This window comes from Hypoxylon fragiforme (genome assembly GCF_022984875.1).
Source record: "Hypoxylon fragiforme strain CBS 206.31 chromosome Unknown GGS25scaffold_10, whole genome shotgun sequence".
In the NCBI taxonomy this organism is placed as follows: domain Eukaryota; kingdom Fungi; phylum Ascomycota; class Sordariomycetes; order Xylariales; family Hypoxylaceae; genus Hypoxylon; species Hypoxylon fragiforme.
Genome location: NW_026054765.1, coordinates 62,925 through 86,804, shown reverse-complemented (window position 1 = coordinate 86,804; position 23,880 = coordinate 62,925). Strand labels below are relative to the sequence as shown.

At 48.5% G+C, this 23,880-nt stretch overlaps 6 protein-coding genes across 6 annotated transcripts; 3 read left to right on the top strand and 3 right to left on the bottom strand.

The window, feature by feature from the left end:
* Positions 1–85: 85 nt before the first annotated feature.
* On the top strand, positions 86–2,303 carry GGS25DRAFT_509076 (permease for cytosine/purines, uracil, thiamine, allantoin-domain-containing protein). The gene is made up of 3 exons (XM_049262526.1): positions 86–742; positions 813–1,376; positions 1,439–2,303. The coding sequence occupies exons 1-3, from the start codon at positions 477–479 to the stop codon at positions 2,130–2,132; spliced, it is 1,524 nt and encodes a 507-aa protein (XP_049111956.1). The 5' UTR covers positions 86–476; the 3' UTR covers positions 2,133–2,303.
* Positions 2,304–3,386: 1,083 nt separating this feature from the next.
* On the bottom strand, positions 3,387–4,453 carry GGS25DRAFT_70489 (uncharacterized protein). Its single transcript, XM_049265968.1, has 2 exons — positions 3,795–4,453; positions 3,387–3,715 (listed from the first exon to the last, which is right to left on the bottom strand). The coding sequence occupies exons 1-2, from the start codon at positions 4,351–4,353 to the stop codon at positions 3,522–3,524; spliced, it is 753 nt and encodes a 250-aa protein (XP_049111955.1). The 5' UTR covers positions 4,354–4,453; the 3' UTR covers positions 3,387–3,521.
* A 3,848-nt stretch (positions 4,454–8,301) lies between these two features.
* Positions 8,302–11,460, bottom strand: GGS25DRAFT_509057 (FAD/NAD(P)-binding domain-containing protein). The gene is made up of 4 exons (XM_049262525.1): positions 11,141–11,460; positions 10,280–10,888; positions 10,060–10,134; positions 8,302–9,985 (listed from the first exon to the last, which is right to left on the bottom strand). Exons 1-4 carry the CDS (start codon positions 11,232–11,234, stop codon positions 8,850–8,852), a joined length of 1,914 nt encoding a protein of 637 aa, XP_049111954.1. The 5' UTR covers positions 11,235–11,460; the 3' UTR covers positions 8,302–8,849.
* Positions 11,461–14,185: 2,725 nt separating this feature from the next.
* On the top strand, positions 14,186–16,094 carry GGS25DRAFT_525910 (uncharacterized protein; the record flags this gene model as incomplete). The annotated part of the gene is made up of 6 exons (XM_049264885.1): positions 14,186–14,395; positions 14,486–14,613; positions 14,735–14,834; positions 14,900–15,041; positions 15,144–15,352; positions 15,519–16,094. The coding sequence occupies 6 exons, from the start codon at positions 14,186–14,188 to the stop codon at positions 16,092–16,094; spliced, it is 1,365 nt and encodes a 454-aa protein (XP_049111953.1).
* Positions 16,095–16,691: 597 nt separating this feature from the next.
* GGS25DRAFT_509041 (NAD(P)-binding protein) lies at positions 16,692–18,286 on the bottom strand. Its single transcript, XM_049262524.1, has 2 exons — positions 17,937–18,286; positions 16,692–17,874 (listed from the first exon to the last, which is right to left on the bottom strand). Exons 1-2 carry the CDS (start codon positions 17,967–17,969, stop codon positions 16,999–17,001), a joined length of 909 nt encoding a protein of 302 aa, XP_049111952.1. The 5' UTR covers positions 17,970–18,286; the 3' UTR covers positions 16,692–16,998.
* Positions 18,287–21,327: 3,041 nt separating this feature from the next.
* Positions 21,328–23,345, top strand: GGS25DRAFT_69458 (putative cytochrome P450 alkane hydroxylase). Its single transcript, XM_049265967.1, has 4 exons — positions 21,328–21,386; positions 21,459–22,058; positions 22,164–22,710; positions 22,809–23,345. The coding sequence occupies exons 2-4, from the start codon at positions 21,495–21,497 to the stop codon at positions 23,228–23,230; spliced, it is 1,533 nt and encodes a 510-aa protein (XP_049111951.1). The 5' UTR covers positions 21,328–21,386; positions 21,459–21,494; the 3' UTR covers positions 23,231–23,345.
* Positions 23,346–23,880: the final 535 nt, after the last annotated feature.

Genomic DNA, 23,880 nt, shown 5'->3' with positions numbered 1-23,880 from the left:
GACTCATTTTCACACTGTACGGAGAATGCTAGGTTAGTTAGCTAGCTAAGCTTTAGCTGGTGGAGGGAAAAGAATGGTGAGAAAACTTTTCTTTCTTTGTGGCGATTACATGACTTGATTCGATATGGAGCCAATGTAACTACCACCGAAAAGCAATCCTATTATGTGGTAATAGACATCTAGAATTTTGTTGGAGATCGTTCCAACCAACCTGTTTGTCAAGTTCACTTACATGCAGTTGGAAACCACACATACATGATGACTTGGAGAGTATTATTTCGCGCATGAAGAGATAAGAACCCCCCCCAATATCCAATGAGTCAAAGCTCTACATATATCTCTTCGACTGGTTGCTGTTATAAACTGCCGCCGCTATACTAGTTCTTTAGGGGTTTTTTGGATCCTATTCTACAACACCCCCTTACATACCTACCTAGATCACACGTCTCTGCGTCTAGCTAGATAAGAAGACCACCATGTTGGAAAGTCACGGGCCTGGCGAAGACCGCCAGCCGGTGGCAGTCAAACAGAATGTTGAAAAGGTGGTCAGTCAAAGTAATGTCGTCGATGAGTCGAAAGGTCGGACTTGGATAGAGACCCTTCGGGGCACTTTTGCCCGCTTCATCTCAGCGGGCCCGATTGAAGAGCGAGGAGTCATGCCGGTCTCCCTGGAAGATCGGAACGCCACCAATTATACGAGTTACTTCTCGATATGGGTTTGCATGAATATCAACCTCTTACCGTAAGTCATTGTCAAGTGTGTCTGTCGTCGTCGGCAGAGAGTAAACAGTTGGCTGATGTCCCGTTAATAGAATTACTTTTGGCATGCTCGGCCCAACCTACGGGCTTAGTCTAAGAGACTGCTCTTTGGTCATCCTATTCTTCTGCCTCCTGACTGCAGCCATCCCGGCTTATCTCGGCACCTTGGGGCCCAAGACCGGTCTGCGGCAGATGATACAGGCTCGCTTTTCCTTTGGGCGGTACCTGGTCTCCGTTCCCGTGATCCTGAACCTGGCCACGCTCACGGGATTCTGTGTCGTCATCTGTGTCATTGGCGGCCAATGCCTATCTGCGGTTGCCGGCGGCTCTCTCACGCCGGCGGTTGGCATAGTGATCATGGGCATCTTGGCCCTGCTCATCTCCTTCTGCGGGTACGACGTACTCCACCATTACGAGCGCTGGGCGTGGATTCCGGCCTTGATCGCCATTGTTATTACCACGGGATGTGGAGGGTCGCGGCTTAGTGAGCAAGCACCCACAGAGCCTGCGACGTCAGGCGGTGTCCTTAGTTTCGGCATGATCATAGCCTCCTACATGATCCCGTATGCCTGTCTCGCCTCGGATTTTACTACATATCTGAACCCTAAGTTTTCATCGTAAGTCGTTTCCATTCTGTGCCAAGTTTTGGGGTCATGGGCTAACTGTTGGACATGAAAAGATTGAGGCTATTCCTTTATGGATATGTAGGCCTAGTGCTTCCCTCGCTTCTGCTCATGATTCTGGGCGCTGCTATCGGCGGCGCGCTAAGCAGCATTCCAGAGTGGCAAGAAGGCTACGACGAGACCCAAGTAGGCGGCGTGTTAGCGGCAATGTTGTCACGAGCCGGAGGCTTCGGTAAATTCGTGGTGGTCGTGCTTTCGCTGACCCTGCTGGGAAACATCGCGGCGACCATGTACTCGATCACCCTCAACTTCCAGATCCTCATCCCGCAGCTCGTCGTCATCCCGCGCTACATGTTCTCCGTCCTGGTCACCGCCATCGTCATCCCCGTCAGTGTCAAGGCCGCGTCCGAGTTCTTCGCCAGCCTCGAGAACTTCGTTGCGCTCATCGGGTACTGGTCGGCCGCGTTCGTCGCGGTGCTAATCGTCGAGCACAACGTGTTCAGGCGCGGGAAATACGACAGCTATGACCATGACAGCTGGAATGTGGCGTCGAGACTGCCGCTGGGCGTTGCGGCTTTGGCGGCGAGTGCGCTGAGCTTTGCGCTGGTGATCCCGAGTATGTCGCAGGTGTGGTTTGAGGGCCCGATTGCGGAGAAGTCTGGGGATATTGGATTTGAGATGGCGTTTGTGGTGACGGCGGTTCTTTACTTGCCGTTCCGGTACTTGGAGAAGAGGGTTTATGGGCGATGAGAAATGACTTGGGCTAGATAGACTGGGTTGAATGCTTCTTTAAGAAGAGAATGTATGATTATGAATGATTTACATGGGTAGTTAGGTATACAGTCAGAGATATACCCCTTTAATGATGAGCATGCCTATAGAAATGATCTTTCATCTCGCGAAGCGCATAGAGCAGCCAACCTTGTGTTCAAGGTTAACATGAATATCATCAACTTACAACTGATTTTCGGCGACTTAATTGAAGAACCTAAAACTATTCGAAGCCATAATAATCATCTGCAAGTACGTCCATCTTTACCTAGGTAAGATACTAGTTAGGTAGCTACCTATGGAAGGCTCATTGAATTATGGCAATGCTAGGTATGCTCGACTAACACTGACAGAAAGCAGCACATTTTAGGATGGCGCACTAAGGGTGACAAGTAGATTAAGTGAGTTCATAGTATCCAATAGGCAATATAAAGTGTATGCATGCCTGAGACATGGCGAAGTGAATCAATTCACAGACACGATCAATAAAACTCAGGGTCGTCCTGGAACTCGACCAACACCTTTAAAGTGACAATACGAGAAGTCCAAGGTTCAAATCCAATCATATCACTTTACGAGATGTGCGAGATGAAGGTAAATCTTACCCGTAGCCCCAAATCTCTTGTTTACCAGGAGCTGTTGCTTGCCGCCGGTGGGAAGATTTTAGTTGCCCCCTTTACCCCTGAGCGCATCTACATCTAACACTTGACCCACCGACAACGATGAAAGGGTCAGGGGAGAGGGACTCATCCAACTGGTCAGCATTTCCGCCAAGTGGATCATGGCCAGGCTACAGAAGTTGACGCCAGCAACAGCATGTTGCATGTTCATATCCTTTACATAAGTTTCTTTCTCGGCTCTTCTGATCTGGCAATGATTCCACGAAGGCTGGAATTAGAATACGGACAACAGTGACAAAAGGTTGGCGTATGATACTAGGTATACTTCCTAGGGGCAAACTGCATTCTCTAGGTGGGCGAAACTGGTTCCTTGAAGCACATATTTCTGCTGTTATACACATGCTATGCTTCTATGTACGAATTGTTATCCATATTATTCCATGCATGAGGTCATGCTACTGAAGCTGCCTGATAAATAGGAATGGACTGTGTAAAATTGATGTCCCAACGCCCAAACCCGTGTCTGGTCGCCTACTCTATCTGTACACTCTACTCCTATCTTATATTCCAAGATGGACCTCAATGATTATGCAAATAGCAGGCTCGCGCCCATAGTCTTTTAATACACGCGACAACGCCTAACCACCACCAAATGTAATGCATCTATACAAGACAAGCCAAAGCTCCATCGCGCAATAACATATACCTACCTACACATGACTCCATGCACGATTTCTTTTGTTTTCTTTTAGCTTTGATACCCCTTTCTTTCCACCCTGCGATCCTCCATACGATTCAGCAGTCCCGCAAGAGTAAACCGCTTATCCGGCCCTGACCCTGATCCCGGCCCCGGAGACACAGGACCAGAGCTTGAGAAGAGCGAGGACAAGGATAGCGATGTTGTCCTGGATGAAGAAGTCCCTATGACATCCGTCGGCCGACCTGTTGGAACCGCGAATGTTAGTAAGTCAGTGCTGTGAGTGTACGAGGAGAAGGAAGAAAGGAGAATAGGAGATCTCACGGATGTTCCCCCTCCCACCGATCCCATACCCCCTGAGCTGCGTATCCCTATCCCCGACCTCATCTTCTCCCGCCTCGTAGCCCCCATCCCCATTCATATCCCCACCCTCATCCCCGTCCACATCCACATCCACATCCACATCATCTAAACTCTTCCTCCTCCTCCCCCTCGTCCTTGGCCTCGTCAGCGTAGCCCCCACCGCAGCGTCCATCTCAGCATCGCCCCGCGGCGAGTGCGCACGCCGCCGATGATGATGATGGTCCCCCGGTCCCGCGCCGCCGCGCACCAAGTTAACCACCGACACGCTGCGCACGGGGGCCAGCTTCCCCTGCACGCGCACGCGGTGCTGCGGCTGCGGCTGTCGCTTCCGCGGCAGCAGACGGCTGGTCTCCGGGTCTAGGTCCGCTAATGCGACGGCGCTACCGTGATTACCGTGGTGGCATTGGTGGTATTTGCTGCTATTGGTGTCTCGGCCGCGGCTGCTGTTCGGGAGGTACGCCGAGAGTTCGGTCAGGAGGGGTGGTAGTGGGGGTGGTGGGGTGTATGGGCGCGAGCGCATTGCTTGGAGAGGGAGGGTGGTGAAAAGGGGGGAAAGGTGTGGGGGGAGGGGTAGAGGCACACCGGTCCCTAGATTGTCGTCGATTCGATGCAGCAGTAAGCTTCGAAAGGAGATTGTGGTAATACCTAGAACGGCAACGGGATGAGTGATTGAGTGAACTGGGAACTAAACTTCGGGTTCGCTCAGCGCCGGAAATTGAAAATGCAAATGCAAATGCACATGCAAAGCAAAGAGAGAGAAAGGAGGAGAAAAACTCCGATAGGCGAACGGACTCGGTCGCAATTATTTGCGAAATTACGGGGAGGCGATTTCAGCTGCGGTATTACTGTGATCACTGTGGTGATACCTGGACAATGGTGATGATGATGACTCTCTTCAGGGGTTTATGCCGTGTATTTGGCCCAAGATGGCGATGTTTGATAGCAATGGCCGACCGGCTTACAATACAATTGGTATTGTAGGTAGGGGATAATAGGGGGTATGAGAGAGATGCAGAGAGATAGAAAGAGAAAAGAGAAATAAGCGAGGACAAAAGTCGCGAGAATTGATTGATTACTTGCGTCGTTAGATCCAATATCGGTGATTATTTTGTTTACATGGCCACTTGCTTTTCTTTTTGGGTATTGTCTCTTACATGTGCCAGTGTAATAAAGCTATCCTTGGGGTGGTAGTATGCAACTATTGTAATTGAAATAATTGAAATTACTAATAATATATTGATAACACTAGAGGCGTCGAGGACATTAACGTCGGAAGAGACACCTATAGGCTATCATATCCTATTGAGTGGCATAATCTTGAAGGGAATACTTGCCAAGGTGGTAACTAGCCCCTGATAACGCTGACATGATCTTCTACGTCGGTGGCCTACTTGGTGCTAATTATGAAGCATTAAAACTAAACTAGAACAAAGTGCTCGGCAGCTAGGTTAGCTTAGGTTAGATTGATATTTCATTTCGAGATAGGGGAATACTGTAGCAGTGTAGCTAGCAATTGGAATATAGAAATATGGCAGTAGGTGGGAAATTGGAATATAGATGCGATCATCAGATCTTCTACACGAATACACGTGTAAACAAAAAGTCGGGGATTGAGACGTCACAAATTGAAGATTAAGCCTCAGAATCCTATCGAGTACCTAGTATCGACTATCGAGATCCATCGATAGGATGGGACCGTATAATATAGAATCGTGGCTTTGTCTTGACTGTGATAGTATTGGAGGGGGGTCGCGTATGCAGGAACGCGGCGTTAATAGACTGATGGGTCTTCTAGAAAAGCTGAGGCCAGTTCCTTTAGGGCTCTAGGGCTAACTAACTAACCTAGTTATTTCATAACTTTCGCATTCGCGTTCTTATCCACATTCGTGCCACTAGATACCTATCTAGTAATGCCCGCTCTGCCCCTTTGACCTGTCCCCTAAGGCTACTGTAATATGACCTGATAAGAATTCCATCATAAGGCTTAGGGTATTGACGAGAACTCACGGGGATAAATGGATTATCGGCCACTCCCGTTCTCTGACATGTCTTAGGTTTTTGTTAACGTCCACAGGTGTATCTCGAAGGCGTTCATTACTCAGTATGTGTAATACCTACACCTATCCATACCTAAGTGGAAAGTGATGAGCATTCATCAATAGGTAGTTAACTACATATGTATATTTTGCCTACGTAACGTTCTAACGCCTCGGCAGCTTGTGGCGGACCGAATTGCAACCCATGATGCAGGACAGGTTAGGGGCATGCAGAGATGTCGTCTTTGCAAGAACCATGATGCATACATACGTACATGCGTACATACGCCTACCTACATAGATATATTCCGCTTGAATACCAAGCAAGCAAATCGTACCCCAATGAAGGATGAGGGGAACCCCGGATAATGCGATGCTACCTTTGACATTTACCGCCGCCTTGCTACGATGCCATCTCGTTTCATCCCTCCTTACTATGTAGGCACTTGCCTACTACCTACACATGCCGGCACTTCAAATTGCATCTATGCGAACGCTTCCTGGAGTAGTACAGTATCTACTGTAAGCCTTTTTGTCATTATCTTGAAAGCATTTGATGAAATCTCGATTAACACCTCAATTGGTGACGGGCCGACTCTGGAACGCCATTTCCTCTAACCGACGTGGTTTTCGTCGCTTTCGATGTATCAGAAAATGCAATCGCTAATTACTAATTGCTCACTTCCGCCTTCATCTTCATCTTCATTCGCTCGACAAGCGAAAACCCCTTGGCTACATCTTGGATTGCTTGCTAAGTACTAGGCAACCAGGCATGTAGGCGGCAGGCAGACCGTTTGCTTGAATTAGTCTGTATCCCGTGCGATGCAGAGCTAGAGAATACTACTGTTTCGTCATGACGCGTAGGTATTCTACAGTTCTACTGCTACCTTGACAGTCTTCTAGGTATTCTCGATTCTCTGCTCTCTGTTGAGTCTGTTCTCTGTTCTCTGGGAGTCTGGGGTTGATGTACTACTAATACTTCCAATAGTGTGTTTTACGTGATATAAAGAATACTACCTAGCTGCCCTGAATACCCTGAACGCTCACCCACGACACGGTGTACATCCCAGTAGTAGCCGGTGTGATGTGCATGCAGAATGAAATTCTCGCAGCTCTATTTTGAGTAACTAGTCCGCGATAATTGAGAGTTTAGATGGCGTTTTAAACAAATTTATCGTTCCCGTAAATGAACAATCTAGGCATCATAAAGGATATTGTAACATGGACACCAGAGTCAGGGGATCAGGTATCGAGTGATGTACCAAAATTCAAACCATGGTGATAACCTCCAACCTCTTAAAGGGCATGGTTCTTCCTCGGGACAGAGTTGCCGAAGATCTGGCCAAGAATCTAGAACCAGAAGAGAGAAAAAGAATGAAAAAGGAAAAAGATTACGGTTACACCGCCAATGTCGGGCTTTTTCCGCGTAGCTGAGTAGTTTCGTACCTACTACCTAGTTACTACCTACATGTAGGTACACAGGTAGGGCAAATCCTTTCCAACATCCTTGAGCCCTATCGACGTTATACCTCCAGTTACGACTCTGCTACTGTATGTTATGCATGATAATGAAAAAGTTATCCCCTCCAACCCTCCTGTAGCATAAAGGGGCTCCATCACTGATACCACCGTGGAGTCGATGACTCGATGGAAAACAATCATCTATCCTTGATGGGAACCCTTGTCGTATATCCTTGCTATCCACAACTGGGAATAGTTACACTGCTCATTGGCAGGATAGGTTTACCAACATGAGCCACTAATTTCTTAGCTATGTAGATATTAGCATTGTATTACATCTAACTCGTTATCCTTCAAAGTACCATACCGTAGCCCGTGCTCACTACATAAGCCCTAGAACCTAGAAAGTGGCGTGCCTAATACCTAGTACCTAGTATGGGAAGAATAGTCCCGTGAAGCCGCCCGTGTATTACTAGGTCCAGGATCGTTTTATACCAAACGGGAACCAGCCAACGCTTCCCGCGTAACGGCGTGGCAACGAGACAACAAGATCCCTTGAGCAACCATGAATTGGAGTCGAAGCACTTATTTGCTCTCCTGATCACCCGCATGAGAGAAAAATCCCCCCCTTTAAAAAAACTTGTTGCTTCGGCCGTTAAGCGATCACTATTGGGCGGTCGTAGGAGCAGTTCCCTACCGTCGGTAATATATTCCATGATATGGTTCGAGTATTGCATGATTTCAAACGTGAGAACTTGAAATTTTTGTCATAGGCTTGCGTTGGACTAATAGGGAGGATCCGTACGTCGGTTAGGTATACTAGGCAGATACAGTAGCTTGAGTGCGGTGGGCTGAGGATTTACAGTGCGTATGCACATGTGCCCGCCCCCCTATCTTCAAGGTTCCGATCAGCTTGTATTCATTGCCCCATACACACTGTACGAATACTTGTAGATCTACTCATTCTTTTAGGGATACTAGGCATCCGCACGCACATAGTAAGATTTCGGTCCAATGTCTCATATTTTGATCGTATTACGCATGCCCTAAGCCTCATCTACATAATATCGTGCCGGCTCATGGGTTGATGGGTATCATATTCTAATTTCTACACACGGGAAGAAAAAGAACGTTGCCCTATGAGGACTGTACATGTAAAAAACCCCCAAGAGAAATGACAAGGCTGACTTGACTTGCCGGCAAGAAATTTTTCGTGATGAAGCCAAAAAAGAAAAAATACCCCGGAAAAAGAAAAAGAAAAGAAAAGCCAAAGGGAATAACGAAAGTAGACCAAGCCAATAGTGCCTGTAATACATCGTGTTGAAGAGAACTCCGTCCCTGCTGCCCATATACCTACCTACCTACCTAACCTAGATAGAAGTACAAGAACAGAACAAATTTGATTTATTTTTTTGCAATACATACGCTCGCTCGCTTCGTGAAGAATGATAAATATTGAGACATTAAAAACTTTTCCGTTCCAAAGCATTTGCATTTGCTTTGGTTGCTTCAGTTCAGTTCAGTTCTGGTGCGTGTCGACCGGACTCAGCGACTTGGAGCTGTCGTTCAGGGACTCCATCTTCTTCATGTCGCCGTACTTCCTCAGCCACTCGTTATTCACGTCGCGGTAGTCCTCGGGGCCGTACGCTTCGTAGAGCTCGGCCAAGAACCCCTTCTTGCGCCATATCTCCAGCCCCAGGTCCCGCTGTAGCAGGTCCAGGTAAGGCACGGCGTCGAAGATGAAGTTGGGACGCTTGGTCCCCTCCGTCGGGTAGCGCCATTTCCCAAACCGACAGTACAGCATCGTCTCGTACCGCAGCTGATCCATCGCCTGCTCGTCGCCTACGGCCATCGACGGGTCGCGCTCTAGCTTACCGGCGAAGTACGCGCTGATCCACAGGCCTTGAAGGTGGGCCATGATCATGTTGCTGAAGTTGGACACGATGCCGATGAAGGCCGTGTCGCGACGTTTGAGGAACCGCTCCGACGGTGGCACGATGAAGTGGTGTAGCATGTACGGGGTCAGGGGCGTGTAGGGGGTCACCTCGTCATCACTCATGATGCCCTTTTGCTCCGTCATGGGGATATAATTCTTGTTCCACACGGGAGGGTCCTTGAGCCGGGGGAAGCGTTTCAAGATCTCCTTGTCAGCTCGATCGATCATGGCGGGGTCGTTGGCGAGGTCGGTGGCTGGCGCGCCATCGTTTGGGGTGTGGGGGATGCCAAGCTCGGTTTCAATACCTTCGGGTAAGAACTTGATAGGCGGGACGTGCTTCCAGCCCGTGTGGGCTAGAAGGGCATCAGACTCGAATTCCGTGCCGTCAGACAAATGAACCTTGCCGGGGCTGAGATGGTCGATTTCGCTGACGTAAACATCTACGTTGTCGCTCTTGATGAGCTCCATGATGTCGGTGTCGTAGTTCAAGATGCTGAAGCTGGCACCCGTGAACATGGCTTCTGTCCAGGGTTTTAGTTTGGCGGTCTTGGGGTGAGAATCGTAATCGTTGAGATTTAGGACGTCCCCTCCCAACACTTTCCAGAATGAGTTGACGATAGTCCGTCCTACCGCGGTCTCGTGGTAGAAACTCCGGATGCGACTATAACCGTCGACATCGCCCCACGCGCAAGGGCTGAACCAAGTCAAGAAACGCATATCTGAGTAAGAGAAAATACCCATTAGGACTAGAGTAAAATCGCAGGATTTGCATCACGGCATGGCAAACACTTACTTGCAAGCTTCTCAATCCACTTTTTGAGTGGCGTAACGTATGAGGGGGCAATCCAGCACGGGCCGTGGCCAGAAGCTAGAGTTAGAAAGTCAGCTCAGCTCAGCTCAGATCATAATGTAGTCTAAGACAGGACTAGGTAGGTAGTCCTTGAGGGCGGGGATGGAGATGGAGATGGAGATGGGCCTTGAAACGTCAAGTTAGGTTAAGTAAAGGTACGTACATCGAATAACCCAGTCCACCTTGACGCCGGCGGTGGCGTACGCATACACGGCATCCCAAGCAAACTTGGTGCCACCGAAGACGGTTACTCTCTTCGCCGTCTGCAGCGTATCGCTGTTTTGCTTGAAGTCCTTCCCGTGGAATATTCTGCCGCCGAAGCTCTCTTGGCCCTCAAAATGTGGTAAGAAGGCTTCCGAGGTGGTTCCCGTGGCGAAGATGACTCGGCGCGCAAACACTCTAGTTGGGGCTTGGTTGAGGGGTGCGATGGTTAGGATCCATCCGCCCTCGACAGTCTCCTGGTGCTCTGCGACAATGACTTTGGTGTTCAAGCGAATCAAACTGGTGATACCGAACCTGGCCGCGTATGCCTTAAGGTAGTTGTTTATGACCTCACCCGACATGTGTTCCTTGGGCTTAACGCCGAATGTGGGCGTGTCCATGGGGAAGTCAGGATATTCGAAGGTTCCTAACTGATTATTGCTTTTTAACCCCGGATACAGGCGCTCATCGGCCCATGTGCCGCCCAGGTTGGACTGTGAGTCGAACACGGCGAGCGAACATTCTGGCTGTGTACAGTGAAACTGTTTCGCGGCAGCTAAACCGAACCATCCTGTGAAGTTATCGCCATCAGTTTGTGCGCCTCTTTCATTACGGCGCAAATTTCAATAATTATCTACTTACTTACCTACCTAACCACCTCTTAGTAAGTACCTACCAACCTAGGTAGGTAGGCAGGTAGGTAAGTAGGCAGATATGTAGATAGATGGGTAAGTGTAGGCATGTGCTAAGTAGGTAGGTAGGTATGCGCCATCATAACGGGGATATAGAGTGATAGAAACAAAAAAAGGGGAATAAAACTTACCAGCACCAACAACGGCACAGTCTAACTTCTCCATCGTGATGCCGTTAGCCACGGCGATGTTTTCGACTTTCTCCGTTGATGTCGTATTAGCCATGGTGATACACTCAGTCGGGTCTTAACCAGGCTTTCTTGGTATAGTAAGGAGCCGGGAATCAGGATAAAAGTCATAAGGATAAACTTGTAATAAGTCTAGCAGCAAATGTAAAACTGCGCTCAAGGTCTGACATATTACATACCTCAAGTTGTTTATCAGCCTGCGCCGCCCTTGTATCCCTTACTTTCCCATCCCTTCCCTTCCTACCCCCCCTCGGCCCCCCTCGTCTTCCCCCCCTTTCATGCTGCACAAGGTCGAGGCCTTTGCCTGACTAAACATCATCTAGGTTAGAACTGGTTATTGCCTGTCTCATCCTCAACCCCGACGGCCCGCCTTAATCTATTGTCCCTAGTCGTACGGTGCGAAGGCTAGAGCCTGGGGCCAGTCCTGTGGTGAGAGTGGTAGTCCTGTGGACGCAGCTACATAGTAGTTGCTGACAGGATTCAATGTTGGTTCTATGTTGGACCATGGTTTCCACGTTGGATATGAGATGTTTCTCGAAACGGTAACTCTCCACACTCTTGGCATACCTACTAAGAGCCAATTCACCCACCAATGGCGAATCAGGTATAACAGCCGAGAAGATCATGTCAATCCCTTACTTGATTCGGAATTGACCTGGTCTCACCCGTCCCGCTGTTACAGTACCACATATAAAGACAGTTAGTCTCATATCTAATTCGATTTTCCTTAACGAAGGGCCCCCCACCCTCTTTTCAAGCTTGATCATACATAATAGATCTTTGTTATAGGTATGTATAGCCTCTTTGCTCAAACCAACGTCGCTCTCTTTTTAGTCTACCCACTCTACCCAGCCTACCTTTCAAGCCCTACACCATAATAGCGTTCCCGTTGGCACAGGCCAACAGATGACCAGGGAATGATCAGCGGATGACGAAGGGTAAGAGATATATAAAAAGAGAGAGAGGGTGAGGAAAAGCGAAATTGGAAATCTGCAATCATCATCATGATCATTTAACCATGGTACAGTTGGTATGTTAAGGTACTCAAAGTTCCAAGATTTGATGGTATGTATGAAAATCATACAATTTGAGCCTACATATGTACATACCTGCCTACATACAAGGAATCCAACCAGCTTGTTTCTACATGTAGGACAATAACGTTATATAGTACTATGTATGATATGTAGGCACTGTAGGCAGGCTCACTTCCAAGTTCTATGCATATACATATGTGCGCTATATGTACGTATAATGAATGGATGTACAATGATATGTATGTTATGTACACAACCGCATACGCTTGGACCCAACCTGCATACCTACACACATACATACAGCTACAACATACATACATAGCAGTACGTACCCACTGGGTATCCATCCATGTGCTGCGTTGCGTTCAACGTTGCGTTTGCGTTTGCGTAGCACACCAACTTTTTCCGGCCGTCAGATTCTTTTCCGATGCTGTAGCATGCATATGCACTCTCCTGTGTGTTATGCATAACAAACATGAAATTAGGTATTATGGGCTCAAGTCTTTAAGCTCGAGCTCCCTTATGAAGATAGCAACACCGAGGAGGTGAAAAGATTTGATCCGGGGGATGGTTACCTAAATACCTAGGTAGGCAATACTTACCTACATAGGTATTATGTATGCAATGGTTGTACTCCGGAGGGTTTTGAGGCTCTCTAACTTCAATACACACCAGCCCTCTCTTTAAGGTATGTTTCCTCCATTTCCCTCTCCATCCCCATCCCCATCCCACTTGCTTCCCGTTCGTGAACCAAGAAAACTCTTGGATTGATTTTGTGTGTTTGAAAACGCATTCCACCTGCTTATTTCAGAGATTCAGTACGTAATTCCGAGTATCAGAACCCCCAGCAGTGATTACCTAGGTCTGCAGTTTTACGCCGAGGACTGAAGCATAGGTAACTAGTTACTAGTAGTCCCGCAAACCTGCAGACACCAACTACCTACGCTATCTCCCCGACGCCCCCCCTTGATCAAATGTAACGGTGATCTTTTAGCCGTGCAAGGTTTTTCTCTTCCCATTATGTGCAGGCATGAACGGAAAGTTGGAGAGTCTTCTTCGTATTATGGGATAACACACATTCAAGATGTTCAGGGGCAGTTTCGAACGAAGTATTGACAGATTAACCAGAATCGTTCTAGGGCTTATGTCAAGTGCCAGACCAAGCATGTGCAAAACCCTTAGAAGGTAAAAAGAAGCTTGGGTGGTAATATTGAAGTATGTACGTCTTCAGTCCCCAGAATTCGAATACCTACTGTAAGTAAGATTAATAGTCCCTTTCTGTTCCTGCATCATGAAGCAAGTCAGCATCTCATGTGCCTGATGTGACAATACTGCGATTGGGTTGAGTAAGTGATCGAAGCTATCACACGAACGATATTCACAACTGACAATCCACATGCAGTTGAAACGTTTGCCGATCTGTAATCGTATCTCCATATATGTGGTCTCGGCTATCCACTTTGATAATGACTCGAGATTAATCCAACCCTGTCGATGCCGCCAATATGTGGTTCAGGCTCTTTCAAGGGTATTAACCCATGTTCAACGGTCCCCCGATCTGTACAGTCTATCAGGAATTGACCAGTCATAGTGGCTTTCACAAAATAAATACCCTACTCCAAAAGAATTATGAACAGCCGTGCCATACACCTAACACGCAGAGTATTGCAAAGTACCTCCATGTACGAAAGTATGTAAGTCTATAGAATACCTACATGTAGTCTGTCAAACGGCCCAGCTCCGAACAAGTAAAAGCCCTGGCCATCTCCATCTGCATGTTCGTCTATCCTCCTTGGTTGACATCAAGTCAAGTCAAGTCGAGCCCAATCCTTTCATATAACTAACTTACTTGCTTGCCGTTCAACACACACACATACTCACTGGTTCGCCTGCTACCGTCGCTTCATCCTTCCAAGCAACCATCTCTCTACGTATCTCTCCTTCCCGCGTTATGTCTTCCCCGGATGCATCAACACCCGACCCAGCGGCGGCAGCAGCCGCTGCTGAAGCTGCCGCCGCGGCAATGCGTCAGTTCACCATCGAAGCGTGGACACTTCTAGCTTTCGGCATTGTAGTTACCATTCTCAGGACGTACGCTCGAATAAAAGCTGTTGGGGTCAAGCGATTACAAGCCGATGATTTCTTGGTCTGGATTGGGGTGGTTAGTTCTGTCTTATGCCTGGTTTCTAGGTTGCAATATACCTATAATATACAAGTATATATGAACTAACATGAACATTAAAAAACACAGACCTTCTATGCCGTAGAGACTAGTTTGGCATATTCGGTCGGTGCTGTTGCTAAAGGGTTGGCCAACAATGGCATGACAGATGAACAGCGGGCCGCATTGTCTCCAGATAGCGAAGAATATACTACAAGGTATGTAGATCGAATGTGGAGAGAAGGAAATGAGAGTTGAGGAGTGAAAAATGACAGAAAGAGAGCGAGAGTGCGTGTGTGTGCGTGTGTGTGTGAATGCTTGCTAACTATGATTGAACAGAGTCATTGGTTCCAAGATCCAACTCGCAGGATGGTCATCCTATTCTGTGCTTCTCTGGGCACTCAAGGCTTCTCTTCTCGTCTTCTACTTGCGGTTGACTGTAAGCTCCCAAAAGTCTCCAAGGTTCGTACCATATGAGACGTGATTGCTGATCAAGATTCATAGTCTGGCCTGGCTCGTACTTACTTGATTCGCATCTATATCGGATTCGGACTTCTCCTCGCCAGTTTCATTACTATCTTGATGAATCTCTTCCTCGCCTGTCGACCATTTTACAGATATTGGCAGATAAATCCTGACCCTGGCAGTACGTCGTCATTCATTCATCTATTCATCCTCTCCCTGTTTGCGCCTTTGCCATAATAGGGATAAAACATGCACACTAACTAACCTGGTTTCATTCATTCAGATGTTTGCCAACCCGCTATTTCGAACCAGGTCATTTGGGTGTACCTCTCCATGAATGTCATCACCGATCTTTACCTACTTTCCATCCCCGTGCCTATGCTTTGGCAATCAAGTCTGAAGCCAGTCAAGAAATTCGGCTTGATTATTCTTTTTAGCGGAGGTTTATTTGTCGTCGCTTGCGCCATTCTGCGTTGCGCGCTCATTGTAACGGTAAGTTCCTCCCTTCTTCCCCTTACCCACTTACACCCACTACTCCCTAAACCACCCCTGTCCTGCCCTACGCGCGCGTGCGGCACGGAACGATGATCGACAACAAACAAACCCACCCAACCCATGGTAACTAGTTATGGGCTAAGCTAATACGATCTACCCGCAGGACCCAGTTAATGGCGCGCAACTAGCCGGATCTTGGGCCGTTCGGGAAACCTTCGTCGCGGTCGTCACGACGAACCTACCCATGATTTTCCCGCTCTTCAAGATGTGGCTCACCCCCATCTTCGGCTCTCTGCTCACGACCGTCCGCTCGCAGCAGCGACTCACCGACAAGGAATCGAAGAGCGACCTGCGCACGTTCGGCGGCGGCAGCCACCAGAGCTGGCGACGCCGCGGGGGCCCGCCCACCGCAAACCCCATCACCAACATCACGTTCAACGAGAGCGAGGAGCGCATGGTGGACGAGGTGAAAATGCAGGATCTCAAGGGCTGGACCGACACGAGCACGAATGGCAGTGGCGGCGGCGGCGGCAACGCGGTGGCCCCCAACGGTAATAATATACACAAGCACGTGGAGGTCGAGGTGGTCAGCGAGGCGCGCGACGAGAAGGATCTGGAAGCGGATAACCATCGACACGTCGTTCCGGATGAAGAGAACCAACACCAGCAATCACACGGCAACTTCACCTTTGCGAGAGGCCCGCGGAGGTCAAGTTATACCGGCCATAGTCGTCCGTGAAATTTGTACGAAAAAGAAAACGAAAACAAGATTTTTTTTAAAAAAAAAGAAGGGGGAAAAAGAGAAGGGAGAAGTGGTGTATGTGTGTGGATGAAGGAATACAAACGACATTTAATACCTAAATACTATTAGGCTCCCCTCTCGGCTGGCATAAACGGAACAGTCCTGAAATGCCGAGGAAAATAAATGGAAGATGTTCAAAAAATAAAACAAAAAAGACATGACATAATTTAAGGGTCTTCTGTGTAAGGGTTCTTCTGTGAATATCTGTCTGTTATCAAGGATGGGCTTCGGTGTATTTATACATATGTAAGGGTTAAAGGGTTAAAGGGTTAAAGGGAGTCAGTCAAAGTCCCCCTATCCTTGGTTGGGTTTGCTAGGTGCCCTAGGTAGGGTTGGACTTCTTCTCAGGTTCGAACTTGAACTTCTGTCTGGTAAAGGGCAGAGGGTTCAAAGCGCTCTGACGAGCAGCAACTAGGGCTTTTATTTTATTTGTCTGGGTTGAATTGAATGGAAAACCTGAGTTTGGCTTATGAAAGTGCGTTCTCAGATACCCGTGAAGTAGATACCTCATAAATACGTACCTAGATAGGCACCTATGTATGTACAATACTGTAGGGTAGGTACTAGGTACTAGGTAGGCTAAGGTAGTCTACAAGATTCAAATCGAACACAGAGAATTCCGGCGCCTTGAACTATTATATGTTATGTGAGCGTGGGGGGTGTCTGTAAGTGCGCGTGTGTGTGTCTATGTATCTGTGTGCGTCCCATGGCTGGGTCCAAGTGCCGTGTTCCAGTACCATGGCGCCGGAACCCATCAACCCAAGATGCCGGTACTTTACAACATGAAAAAGGAAAATACCAGGGTATTAATGGTATTGACTCATCCTTTAGACCAATGGGATCACCTCTCGATAGCCAATTTCACGATGGCTTTCAGCTCATCTCGGTTTAACCCCTTGATTCCCAATAAATCGTTGTCACGAACCGGGAAGTACCCGCCCCAGCCGTGCCCTATGAAGGCTCGGTTGATGAACATTGCGATCACTTCGTCGCTATGATCACCTTTCGCCCAACGCTGTAGGGCTTCAATTTCCAGGTCTTCGGTTTTGGAATACGTCAAATCCCAGCCGTCGGTAGCGCCTAGCTCCTTGGCTATTGTGATCAGTTCGTTCTGAGTCGTGTTGACGCTCGATATCCTCACCGGACGGTTAGCCGTCTCTTCCAGGTGGGTCAAGATCCCAATCACGGCCTGAGCGATATCGTCGTATGTGGTGGCGCAGAAGAGCACGTCACCGCCATCTTTGATGTCAGCCTTTCGCTGCTTCACGTCCACGATGAAGTCCAGTGTCCAGTCTGGCCCCAGAAACGACGCATTATGAATCGTGGTCCAGGAGAAGTCCGGGTTCTTGGCTGCCATGCGCTCACATCGCTGGCGAATGGCAATCTTGGGCTGGTAGATGGGGAAGGCAGCCAGCTTGGGATTCAGGAGGTCATTTCCATACTCGGAAGGAATCATTCGTCTGACGCCAGCATTTACCGCCGCGTCCACAAGATTCTTTTGCTCGTGGATAGCCTCAAACGCCATGGCCGAGACCAGTGCATCCTGTTCTTGTAGAGCAGCCTCTAGAGACTCGAGAGAGTTGTAATCCACTTCTCTGACCGTCACATCTGCGGGGAAATCGCGCAGAATTCCCCCGTCACGAGTGATGGCGGTCACCTTGAAAAGCTTCGATGCGAGAAGATGGTCTACGATTGGGCGGCCGATCTTCCCGGTTGCCTAATCATAGTGGTCAGCATTCGTCAGCTTCCCAACAGAGAGAGGTGTGGAGGTGGACATACCCCTACAACGGCGACGTTCTTGATGGTAGTCATCCTTTGTAAAAGTAAAATGTTAGATACTAGATACTAGGTAGTAACAGATTCTCCCTTGCTTTGGTACGATGAGTGGGTTATGTTGGCACAGACAATGGTTTCATTTCGGGGCAGAAGTGGGAAATTTGAATGTTTTCAGCCCGACATATGCTTCATGTGTGTCACGGCCACGTTGTTCTATTATGATCCCTACATACCTACAGGTAGCTTAGCTGCCTTATTTACCCCTTACGTAGAGATGTATTAGGTGGTTTTCTAGGTACTGGGTAGGTATTCTGCCGGTCGGGGGTGGAGAGAAAATAGTAGGAGATGCCAGGCTTTCGGGAGAAAATGGCGTCTCAAAAGATCCGAAAGCGATCTCGCTTCAGGTTGATTGGGTGCCCTGACGCCCCGTTGCCCCGTCACGATACTGTTGGTCACAAATCGACACTGGTGGCACAAATGGATTCACGTTTATTTCCATGGCTTTGGTACTGGGTCGCTTCCGCGGACGGTCCACTCTCATTAGTTTCCTTTTGCTTCTTACCATCTTCGAATTACCGCGCTAGAAGCCTTCCCTTTACGGTCATATGTATTATATCAAAAATAAAAATATCAGAGTATCAGAAAATTTGGAAAATGAGACAGAGAAAAAAAAAAAAAAAAAAAGGCCAGCACATTCCTACATACATAGGTACTTACCTGGCATACATCTATCCATCCATCCATAAAATCGTAACTGGAAAAAAAAAGAGAGAAAGCCCCTGTCGATATCTGCAACATGCTCTACACTATAAACTGCAAATCAGCTAGGTAGTAAGCCTATAAGGGAGCTAGAAGAGCAAGAAGGGGGAAATAAAGGGCGAGAAGGGCCTAATAGGTGGTTAAAAAAAGAGAGACGCTACAGTATGAGGCAAAAGCAGCATCATTCTGGTGTGATGTAGCGTAGGAGTGGTAAGTGGTACGCCTCGTCGAAGCCGTTAGTGTCGCAGTAGGAAATCCGGCAGTCCCATGCCGCGCCAGGAAATACCCTATAGGACATTAAGCTGCCTAGCTAAGTATGGAGAATGCTGCAGGTTCAGCCGAAGACCCTGTAATGCCCTGCCAGTACCCTGATTCCCCCTGCGTGGGTTCTATACACCCATGCCACCTCCACTCGCAACCCCCTCTCAACTTGACAACTGGAAGTGCTTTAGAGGTTCACCTGCAGCCATGCAGAGGGAGAGGGAAGAGTCTGACGAGAGTCTGACAGACATGTTGAAGAATAGGTGGGCGGCAGGAGGCGGCTTGAGCTTTTCTTTTCTTGCTTCTTTTTTTTTCAATGGACTCTCAAGGGCCCATTTGCCGATCTTGACCTCTCGATTGGAACAAGCTTATGGGAATGAGCCAGATAGAGTATCCCTTTCTAGTCACTTTTTTATTTTTATGCTTATTTTTCCTTTTTTTTTTCTTTTTTTCCCCATTATCCCTTTTTCCCCTTTCCCATTTTTCTCGCTTAAGTGACTTACCCGCAACTGAATCCTTCGCCTAAGTAGGTCTTATTTTCTACGAAGTAAAGTTGACCAAGGCAATATGCCTGCCTATTGTCTGCCTATTCTTACCGCTAAGACTTCGATATTGAACGAAGTTGATGAAAAAGGAATATATTACTACCTATATTACTATTTTTACCAAAGAGCTCGCTAGAGACTAAAGACTATTATACCCTTGTTGCCTTCTTTGTTACCTCCCCTGGTTACAAGCAGTCTGGCCAAGTGGTTGGTGCGCGTATGCATGGGTAAGTAGGTACCTAGGCATGTAATGCATTTCCTTGTCATCATCATCAACCTCACATGATCTCGAGAATAACGTGCCAAGTGGACAACGTCGCTGAAGCTGAACACAGTATTTGCGTAAATCTATACGACCTCTCTGTCTCTCTACCAAATGTCTCTCTTTATGCCTCTCCTTCTCTATGTCCTCGTTAGCCACGTGTCTCGGACATTTACAGCATCAGTTTCAGCCTTCTACTTGGTAGCTAGACCCATAGTTATACTATGGAGTCTGGAGAGTCTGGTAAAGAAAACCGCTGTTCCTGAATACCGCCGCAAGCTTTTCCACTGCAACATTGCTTACTTGGCTGTCAAAGGAGCTGAGCACAGAGTACTACATAGATAGTTAGTGCTAATCATCACGGCACAGGCCGTCTACCTAACCTTAGTAGGTACTCAGGTAGAAGATCATCAGCCATATTGATACAATATGCTTCACAGTAACATAGTAATGCATTTATGCTTCGTCCAGGTCTGTTACGTCTGTACCTAGTCTAGACTATGCGATCTACGATTTACGTGGTCCGGACCCTATCATATTGTCATACTACTTTGTTGTTGAGACTACTCGATCGAGCTATCAAGGCAGGCCATTATAAGGATCCTTCTTGATTCAGGGGGGAGCAACTATAACTCGCGATAGTTTCGAGGGGACCCAACACAGCCCATTCCAGCGGAGTCGGTCGGTCACTTAAGTGATTATCCAAGTACCAGGAAACTGGGAACCCGCCACTCTCAAGGAAACACATAATACATCGATAGGTAATCAACAAAACAGAGTACATGGCCATGACGTACGTACCTACAAGTATTCTCCAGAGATTTGTAATACTTCCAAGGGTTGTATGATGGTATTTGCATGCACACAATACAGAAAAAACACATACAACAAAACAGAACAAAACATACACAGACACATATACACACAGTGTATAGCTAGCTTAGTAGCTTGCCAGCGCTGATGCCCGGTTACTCGTTACCAGGTCTAGTCCTCGAGAGCCCAACAATACCTATCCTGGCAGCCACAAGTCATAAACTTGGGGAAGTAAAAGCAATGAACGGTTCTTTTTCATCAGCCGTGTTGTGGGCCTTCACTTGAGATGGTAAGAGGAAGAGCAATAAAAGAAAAAGATTTCTTTCGTAGTTTCCGTGCTCCGGCCGGCAACGGTACATTCGCTCTCCTCAAAGCAGTACACGCCCCCGTAGGTCTGCTTCTGCATTTATCCCTTGTGACAAGCATTCCATTGGATACCTATGCCAGGTCAGTGACGAGGTCGTTGCGGGGCTCCATGATTGGACGCATCCTTTACGGACAATTGCCTGATTGGCTAAAGAGGAAGAGAAAAGTTTCTACCGAGTTGACAATCTGCCTAACAAAAACCCGTGGACGCTGGGACATGCGTGCGTATCGGTGGCCAAGGGGACTTAATGGATCCCCTTGCCGCTTAGATGTGTATGTATGTACTTCGTAGGAGGAAACTGCTCGCCGGCTGGGCATCATCGGGCTTCGGATATCGAGTAGGTATAGTATAGTCTGGTTCACTTGTCACAATCTGGGCCCAGCTCTCTACCTACCTCTACCTAGCAGCAGCATTGGCCCAGAAAACCCTTGATCCCAAGAGTATAAGTAAGCTCGCCACCCTCTCCTCATACCCCCCCTCCAAGCACCCTCTCATGCAGTGTTCGTGTTACACGATAGAAATCTCGGTATCCTTCATCTTTTCCACATTTCGTCATGGCTTTCTCCTTGTTCCTAGCTGCCGGTGCTCTCGCCGCCCTAACCCTGTACTATGTCATCCAGTGGCTTATAGTATGTCGACGTCGACATCTCATGAAGAAGCAGCATGGCTGTCTCCCTGCCAAGAAGCTAGCCCAGAAGGATCCTTTCCTAGGGACCGACATAGTCATGCAAAACCTGACAGCGGCCAAGAATTATGGATTCCTCGATCTCCTCAGGACTCGTCATGCCAACAATGGCCTCACTTTCACCACCAACACCTACTTCCGGACCACCATCAACACTTGCGATCCGACATTGATCCAAAACGTGCTGTCGTTCCAATTCCAGGACTTCGGCATGGGACCTCTGAGACGGAAGAGCGCCTCTCCACTGCTAGGCCAAGGCATCTTCACCACAGATGACGAAATCTGGTCACACCAACGTGCTCTCATCCGGCCGAGCTTCGTACGGGCCCAGGTCACGGAATTCTCCATCTTCGGCCACCACGTGGACCAGCTGATTTCTCTGATCGCCCGCCGGAACTACAAGGTCGACCTGCAGCAGCTCTTCTTTCGAATGGTTTGTGATATACATATTCCCCGGGGGGCGCGCGCTTCCCTTCTTTCCCACCACCACCAGCACCCCCGGTGACTAACACCTCGCTTTTTTTGTGATTTATTATAGGTCCTGGACTCGAACAGCGAGTACATGTTTGGAGAGTCGGTTGGCCTGATGTCGGAGAACGCGTCGGAGGCGGCGCACACCTTCCACCACGCTTTGGACTACGCCCAGCAGGGCACCATCCTGCGGCTGCGCCTGGGAAACCTCATGTTCACCCACCGGGACAAGAAGTTCCGCGAGTCCTGCGACACCGTGCACGCCTACGCTGACAAGTTCGTCGCCCAAGCGCTCGAGTACCGACGCAGCCAGGATGCGCTGCCGGATGAGAAGAAGGAGCGAGAGGAGGGAGGCGGGCGCCAGAAATACGTCTTCTTGAACGAGCTCGCCAAGGATACCAGTAATCCGATCCTCCTCCGCGACCAGATCGTCAACATGCTCTTGGCCGCGCGCGACACTACCGCCGGGTTACTCGCTTTCGTGTTCTTCATGTTGGCGCGAAGGCCCGACGTGTGGGATAAGCTTCGCGCCGATGTCCTGGAACACTACTGCGAGCCGCTGACGTACGAAGCGCTTATGGACATGAAGTATCTCCGGTTTGTCGTAAACGAGAGTATGTTGTCTCAACCCCCCCCTAACCCCCTCCACCCCCGAGAATGTTGCGACCGTGCTTCGTCCACAATGAAACTAACCTCAATGATTCGTCAATAGCCCTCCGTCTCTTCCCCCCCATCGCGACGAACAGTCGCATGGCCAACAAAGACACCGTTCTCCCCGTCGGCGGCGGTCCCGACGGCAAGTCGCCTCTCTTCGTCGCCAAGCACCACGTCGTGACCTACAGCACCTTCGTGATGCACCGGCGCGCCGAGTTCTTCGGCGACGACGTCGAGGAGTTCCGCCCCGAGCGCTGGGAGAACCTGCGTCCCGGCTGGGAGTTCCTGCCCTTCAACGGCGGGCCGAGGATCTGTCCCGGCCAGAAGTTCGCGCTCACCGAGTCCTCGTACACGATCGCGCGGTTGCTCCATGCGTTCTCTGGGATAGAGAACCTCGACCCGAGCGACTGGAGGGAGCAGTTGACGTTGTCGCTGACGCTGAATAATGGCGTGCAATGTCGCTTGGTTCCAGCGGCGTAGCCCTTCCTTTTTATTTTATTTTTTCTCTTTTGTAGTAACTCTTTCTTTTCTTTTGCTGCCCATACCTTTTGAGATATCCCATGTCGAGGTCCTTTTTTTTTTCTTTTTTTCATTTATGCCCCATTAACGACTTGAAAATTAAGGGGATGGTTATGATTTCGTTTCGGGTTGTAGAATAGGAAAAAGCCGGGGTGGTTTGAACTCTCGACTTCCGTTAAAAATTAGACGTATGCTGAAGCTGCTTTGTAAGTTTTCGAAAGGGGAGGCAGCGGAAGGGAGTAGGGGGGGCAACTGTTTTTGGTTTTTGTTCGCAGGATTTCGTTTAGATACTAGACCTCACGATCAACTGATGATATTGGACTGCTGTCATGGATTAGTCAGGGTTAATATTGATAGAATTAAAGAATAAAAAAACACTTATTAGTCATTGTTAGACTTTAAGGAAGAAATGAAAGCGGTCTACCTATCGAATAGGTACCCGATCAGGTAGTCTTACTTACAGAAGATGATTATATCACAGCCTTACGTGTGTCAGCGGGTGTTGCGTGGATCCGGTTATACTCCTATAAATAGGTAGGTAGGCCCAATATATATCTCAAAGCGTTGGCCTCTAAAGAGTGTCACCGGACCACTGAGCCTTATACGCAGAC